This window comes from Betta splendens, chromosome 2 (assembly GCF_900634795.4).
Source record: "Betta splendens chromosome 2, fBetSpl5.4, whole genome shotgun sequence".
Lineage (NCBI taxonomy): Eukaryota > Metazoa > Chordata > Actinopteri > Anabantiformes > Osphronemidae > Betta > Betta splendens.
Genome location: NC_040882.2, coordinates 28,702,315 through 28,709,653, shown reverse-complemented (window position 1 = coordinate 28,709,653; position 7,339 = coordinate 28,702,315). Strand labels below are relative to the sequence as shown.

General features: G+C 42.1%; 1 protein-coding gene across 1 annotated transcript; it reads left to right on the top strand.

Moving 5' to 3' along the window:
- The first annotated feature begins 509 nt into the window (after nt 1-509).
- On the top strand, nt 510-6,024 carry LOC114866925 (high mobility group protein B2-like). The gene is made up of 5 exons (XM_029169186.2): nt 510-669; nt 2,370-2,528; nt 4,309-4,460; nt 4,926-5,100; nt 5,182-6,024. The coding sequence occupies exons 2-5, from the start codon at nt 2,379-2,381 to the stop codon at nt 5,305-5,307; spliced, it is 603 nt and encodes a 200-aa protein (XP_029025019.1). The 5' UTR covers nt 510-669; nt 2,370-2,378; the 3' UTR covers nt 5,308-6,024.
- Nucleotides 6,025-7,339: the final 1,315 nt, after the last annotated feature.

Below are 7,339 nucleotides of genomic sequence, written 5' to 3'. Positions count from 1 at the left end.
GTTTATTAAATTCTGGTAAGTCCCTCCTCTTTGCTTTGTTTGTGACTTGTATAGTTTAGGTGGCCAGTGTAATTATGTTAAAATCATTATGTCTAATCTGCTTTAGAAAACTAATGTCTACATATCACACATCTAGTACAATAGTTTTTGTTTGACAAACCACTTAAATATTATCAGCAGATTGGACTAAATTTATACTTTATTAGCTCTTAAATACAACCAGAACTAAATTTCAGCAATTGTCTTGTCCAAAGGCCTCTTCCCGTTCTGCTCGCTGATTGGCCCGTTGACCTGACATACATTAGTGCTGACCAATCAGACGCAGGATCATACGGAAACCCTACCTTGTAAGTGCAGGATTCCCGCCCCGGGGGCGTTGTTACTCGGGCGGAGCAGCAGCGACCGCAGGCTTTGACGGACAGCCGTTTAAACTTGTCAGAGGCAACCACAGACCCAGCTCCGCCCAGGTTGGCTGGCTGTTTCCCCGCCCTCTGAATAGAAAGGACCAACGGGGCGTAAATGTGGGCGTGACCTAGCTCGAACTCGTCCCAGTTTTGAAAGTGAACCAACGGCTGCAGTCGCTGCTTCAGCCACCAAACAAAAACAAGAATCTCGCATCCCGAACCTGGTCCAAAGTCTGCTTCATCCTGTGGCCCGTTCTCCTAACGAGTGAGTAGTAGTCCGGTTTATAGCTGCCAGACCGGACCTAGATGGGTTTAATTTAACTGGGGTGAGCTGGATTTGCCGGCTTCTTGTTCTGATAGAACTGGAATAAAGGGTCCGTGAGTGACGCTGGATAATGGGAATAAAATGGCCACGTTAACATCCAGCGGTGTTCGGGAGCGTTGTCAGCGCGTCTGCGCCCTTTTGTGCGCTCGGCCCTTGGGTCGTTAAGGGCGTCTTGGCGTAAACACGAAACGCCCATTTTGAAGTATAAACGTCAGGAAATAGTCTTGCCCCGTCCAAACAACGCTGACCTCTGCGCAACATAGCCGGACCCCTACGTTGAAAATGCGTAACTTCCAGCTGGTTGCTTGTTTTCATTGCAGACGCGCTGCTCCTAATACAACTAATGCTGCGATTATTAACGGAACATCTGCCCCGGTGCTTTCAACGGTCTTATAGCGTTAAATGTCTTTGTTTTCCTGCTAACCGGTTAGTCTGCTGCTAGCGGAGGGGGATGGGGCGGCTAGCTCCGCAGAGGGCGGGAAGCAAATGGTGGCCCATTGTTCTGTGGAGCTAGTCCGTTAGCAATGCTAGGCTAACTGCAGCAGCTGTAGATCTCCATGCAGGACGCGGCTAGCTCTGGGTTCCGTTTTACGCTACGTCTCAGTTGCCGGGGGTAGGAACCAGGGTCCGACGGAACGTCTTTGTAGTTTTCGGGCATGGAGAGGGTCCAGATCGTTTCGAGGGCCTCCTCGCTCTCAGATGGAGAAAATGGAACCCAGCGTGTTCTTTGTTCGGAGACAAATAACGGGCCGTTTTTTTAGCATTTAATCACACTTATGATGAAATGTATATTCAATAAAATGAAATTTCACACAGATGTATGTTATTAATGCACAAAACCAGACCATCATTTCCTAGATTGAGTCTAATTTACACAGATTTAAATAGGATTATTCTGTAGAACAAATAAAAATACAGATCATTATTTAAACCAGACATCCAAGAAAGACTGAAAATGTTATTAATGAAAACAAAGACTTAAACTAACAGTTATTTACTGTTAGTTATCCATAACCTGTAAATACTTTAATGTGCAAAATATTAAAATTATCACAATAACAAAGTAACCTACTGTAATATTTAATTTAGCAAGTCTGATCTGAAGTGAGCTGCTTGGTGACTCTGTAGTAGAACTTTGGCTTGAAAAGAACACCAAGTGTGTCCATGAATAAGACACTTAGGGAATGGGTAAAATGAGGAGGTTAATTTCCCAATGTGGGATCAATAAAGTTCAATAATAATAATTGACGTACATCACAGTTTTTTAAGATGAGTTTGAATTCAGAGAGTTGTGATCTACACGTATCTTGTGTCTTAAATTCTAGTAAAATAAACTCGATTAATTGCTGAACCTGCTTCAGTCATTTGATCTATAGAAATAAATCAGTGGTCTTTCTTACGTGTCTAGTTTTGAAGTTCCATTTCCCAGTCAACTAAATGCTTTTAGTTGACCAAATCAAGGTAGTTGAAGATGGCAACTAGTTGAATATGATACAGATGAGTAGGATGTAAATTAAAAGTTTGTTTGTTAATGAAAATGTGGCCTTAACTCTAATGGAGTGTAAATGTTTGATTGACTTTGTGACTGCGCGTTGTTGGCAGATTACATTTAAACATAGCTTATCATCCTCTGTTTCCAGGCCGCCAATATGATGCGTAAAGACGTCAATAAGCCGAAGGGGAAGACGTCAGCCTACGCCTTCTTTGTCCAGACGTGCAGAGAGGAACACCGCAAAAAGAACCCAGAGCAGTCGGTCAACTTTGCTGAGTTCTCCAAGAAATGTTCAGAGAGATGGAAGGTAAGAGGAAGTGATGCTGAAGTGATGATGACAGGATCACTGTAAGAACTGTGTTGATTATGTAGGTTTTAGAGAGAGTCTCTGACTCAAAGAACCTGTTACTAGCACTAACCGGGCTTTTTGAATGGCACACATTTCATGTGGGTTTAGAGTCCCTATTTTCTTTCTGTTCACGGTCAATGAATGTGTAGTTGCTCATTTAATAAATTTACTAATGGCTTCTGTTTTTTTTAATACCATAACTATGTGGTGCATTTACAGAAACCTGTTCGTTCCCCAGTGTTTAATATGGAGACTTAAGTGTTTTTTTTTTCCATGGTGTAGTAGTTACACAGTCAGGTGTAGGATAATACGACACTGTTCAGTATTAGGCAGTGAGGAACAGCACTAACATTGTTTAACTCGGAAGTCTTTATTATGCTCATACAGCAAGACTTGGAATAATTCAACGTTCAGTGGTGTAATAAACATGCCGTGAGTAATTAAAGATCATCCAGTTCTATACAAAAGCAACTTTTGATGATGACTGTCTGAACATCATTGAAGCTTCTCAATTAATTACCTCATGAAAGCACACAAGAAACACTTGACTTGGCTGCACTGAAGCAGGATCAGTTATTTTATTGCTGCTCATATTATTGTGATTTGATGAAAATTAAACTGCAGATGTTTAGTTATTTCAGTTAGACCAAAATTCAGGCCTTAAACAGTTTGGGGACACAAACAGAATAGGTAACAGTAATGACAATAAAATGTAAGCGACTCGTCATCAACTCATATTATAGACATAGAGATGAAATAGATGAAATCTGAACTGTGGATTTTCCCTTGTAACATGTTTATTGATAATCACGTCTTAATCTTTGTTGTTGAAGCTGAGCTGCAAATGTTTAGTACATTTTAATATGATTAATTATTTGAATCTCCGCTTGTTAACTGTTTCTATATTAGTGACAAATGCAGCTGATCATCTGTCCAACCTCAGTCGGGTTTTTTTCCCTTTAACAGACCGTGTCTATCCATCGCAGAAATTAAACACTAAACCGACATCTATCTGTCTACGCCAGCTGCTCTGTTTAAAATTTGCCTGGAAAACGTGCAACAGAATGAGCCAATTTTAGTCCGGATCCGGGTGATCTACGCCCTACTGTATAACCCCCCTTAATGTTTTACCTGAACTGGCGAAGTGTGTTGTTGCTAGTGAAGGCACTGGATGTGTTGGTGACGCTGTTGGCAGCATCATCTGTATGTTCAAGCCTGTGAACAACTGTAACTAGATTTATGAAGTGGCAGGTGGAAACTCCTGATTTACTGCAGATGTCCTGCAACAACAAGGTTTAGGTTGGTTTGATACTCTGGTTCTGCTTTGCCTTCTCTAGCACTTATTTATTTTGAAACAAGACTGAAAGTGTTAGCAATGACAGTCTGAGGTTTCTTAGGAAGTCTGCTAGAACGTGTTGTTATAGAACTCCGCCAAGTTCTGAAGACACCAATCCTGAAGCGATTGCATGATCTGAGATCACAGTTATCATTATGGAAAGTATTTTGTATTGGAGCAAGCACTTTACCTTTTTAGTTTTCTTAACACCAAAGTTGGTTTGGGGTTTGAGTGCAGCTGTGGAATAAAACATAGATGTTATTTAACAACTCTGATGTTAGACCATATTTTGGTTCTGTCAACTTTCACTGATGAAGAGACTGGACCCACCCCACCCTTTTTTAAGCATTTGTTGTATATTTCCTACATCTCCTCAGCTCACTCCTACGTGTCTGGTTTCAGGCTCTGTCTCCCAGTGATAAAAAGTGTTTTGAGGACATGGCCAAGGCCGATAAGGTTCGCTACAACAGGGAGATGAAGGACTACGTTCCACCCAAAGGCTTTGGAAAGAGGGGCCGCAAGAGGAAAGATCCCAACGCACCCAAAAGACCCCCGTGAGTCTGCAAAGCCCAGACACAGGTCCAGGCTTCTAGTCTAATGCTATGTCATACAGAGATGTCTATTCAGTCTGAAACCTCTCAGCGTGTAGCAAACCACTGGCTGTAAGCCTGCTGATACTGAACCAGTGGCACTGCTCTCACAGCAGAGGGCAGCACAGACCCACAAATTAAGCTCCAACCATTTCACCAGTTTTCACTCTGATAAGCCTTGTATAATCCAGCCAGTCAGTTTAGATTTAAACAGTTTGTCTTTGACAAGGACAGAATATTAATTTCCTGAGTTTCTTTTCCATACAACTGTTAAATTGTGTTAAACCTGGACTATATGAATACAGTCAGCAGCAATTAGTGCTGAAACAACAGCTCAGCATTTGTTAAACCTCCCAGTGTCTGTAACCAGACCAGATTACCTGGAGCCCCTGCAGACAGTAATGTGATTTCTGTCCATTTCCCCTGCAGGTCTGCTTTCTTTGTCTTCTGCAGCGAGTACCGTCCCAGCGTCAAGCAGCAGTATCCTGGTCTGTCTATAGGAGACTGTGCCAAGAAGCTGGGAGAGATGTGGAGCAAACTGTCCCAGTCTGAGAAGCAGCCGTACGAGGAGAAGGCCCAGAAACTAAGGGAGAAATACGACCGGGTCAGACAGACACGCCACCGCCACTGGTAGTTCAGGAAACAGACACCTACAAAGTCTAATATCTGTTTATCTGTTTGTCAGGACATGGTGGCGTATCGCGGAGGAGGCACGTATGCCAGGAACCCCGGCTCTTCCGCTCAGGGTGGGGAGGAGGAGGATGATGATGAGGGGGAGGATGAAGATGAGGAGGAAGATGATGATGAGTAGAGGCAGAGCTACAGCTGAATGAGAGAGAGTATGTGTGTGTGTGTGTGCCTGTGTGTTTCAGACGTCTGACAGGTGAAGAGAAGGTCACGACGGCTGGGTGGATGTTAGCAGACAGGAAGCAGAGCCTCACAGCAGACTAACAAATCTACATGTTTTAATCTTAGTGATTCCCTGTAAAGTTACTGTTTAACAGACATGATCAATAATCTGTTTCAGAGTTGTAAGAGTGGATCTGTGTGACCTGGCTGGAGTACTGTAAAGTGACCTTTTACACCAAGGTTCCAGTTTTTAAGTCTGAAGCTTTTATGTTTTTGTCCGTTATCAGTTTTTGTGTTTATCTGTAGGTCAGTCTGACCTGTGTGTGTGTGTGTGTGTGTGTGTGTGTGTGTGTGTGTGTGTGTGTGTGTGTGTGTGTGTGTGTGTGTGTGTGTGTGTGTGTGTGTGTGTGTGTGTGTGTGTGTGTGTGTGAGAGATTTGGGTTGTGTGTGAGACTTGGGTTGTTGCCTTTCAGTAACCATGTGTGTTGGTCATCTGATGTTAACTGTCTGACACAGGATAGCAAAATAACCCCCCACCCCCCCAAAGGCCTTCTTCCTTCTCTTCATTGTCATGTTCTTTTGTTTTCTTATTGGAGGTTTATTGGATTTTTTTTCTGTTCTTGTTCACCATCAGAGTAGAAACTTCAACTTTTATAATAAAACCACAAACGGAGGAAAATCTCTTTCTCTGTTTCTTCTGCTGTATCTCCACACTTCAGTTACGCAACATGTTGAAAGTCTGTTTTCTTTTCTTGGTTTGGTACCAGCCACCCGTTCTTCTGCTTGTAGTTGGAGTCTACATGATGTCATCTGGAGGAACCACCACCAGACTCCAGTGAAAAACCAGTGTCTTAAACCGGACGTATTGTGTTTAATGTTTGTAGTGTGCGTTATACAGTATTGTTCGCGTGTCTAATGAGACGAAGAATTATTAAAACGGAAACAGCTACAGTCAGCTAGCAGTCACTGAGTTGGCACAGTGATATCGCTTTAATAATGTTAATGCGTGTTTTCACACAGTTTTGAAGCAGCCAATCACAAAACTTTAAATCCTGTCTCCATGGAGATACAAACGTAATCACCACCAAAACTTAGATTTTCAAGTACATTTAACTTAAAGTTGCCCAGGTTTTGAACTGCTGATCAGTTTTAGGTAGATTCTACTATGAATTAGTACAAGGAACTTGAATTTAATAGTAATGGCACAAAACTTATATACCTTTGAGTACAATTTTTCAAGTAGACTTGATGTCCTGGCTTACAGTGTAAAGATTCTCTGCGACAGTGGATGTATGTGTTTTAAATAAGTTGTTTTACAGTATATTCTTCCTGTTTTCCGCATTTAGTACGCGCTCTAATTTTAATTTTCCCTTCGCAAGGTGGGCACCTCACTCCTATTTCTGACTGAGAACATCGAAGGAAGACGTAAGGACGGTCCTCCGTTGTTCACACTGCGCGCTATTGGTCTTTTGTTGTTTGTAGTGCCGTGTATGCACAATTTTGCCAGTGACGTGCGGCCAGAGGAGGCGGGGCCTCACCTCGCCTGATAAAATACCATAATATAAATATAAGAAATATATATAAATATAACAGAATAGAAATCAATATTTGTCCACTGATCTATGTTATAAATGTATTTCCTCTACATTTTTCAAAATTTCTTAACATTTCCACAAGTAAAATGGCTGAATATGCGCATTTCCGGTCCTAATATGGGGAGAATGAGCCGAACCTCAGCCCAGGGCTCCAGCTCCCATTCTCGAGCCGTCATTACATGGGTTAGTGCGTGGAGCGATTGCTTCCTTTTTCACAGCTTGTGTCTAACAAAATTCAGCATTTTTTCTTCACCGTCACTTTCTACATGCTCATTAATGTGTTTATCGATGTGTGTTTGACATAATTACTTTCTTGATCGCACAAAAACGGAAGAAAACTCAAAATGAGAGGCAAGACAGGAAATGGCCTCTACGGAAGCCGTCAGGTTCTCTGTATTT

What these genes read in the sequence shown, in the direction of transcription:
- LOC114866925 (XM_029169186.2), top strand. Translation starts at nt 2,379, where the DNA reads ATGATGCGTAAAGACGTCAATAAGCCGAAGGGGAAGACGTCAGCCTAC. An exon ending in AATGTTCAGAGAGATGGAAG is followed by an intron (nt 2,529 to 4,308) that starts GTAAGAGGAAGT and finishes GTCTGGTTTCAG; the next exon opens with GCTCTGTCTCCCAGTGATAA. An exon ending in TAAGGGAGAAATACGACCGG is followed by an intron (nt 5,101 to 5,181) that starts GTCAGACAGACA and finishes TCTGTTTGTCAG; the next exon opens with GACATGGTGGCGTATCGCGG.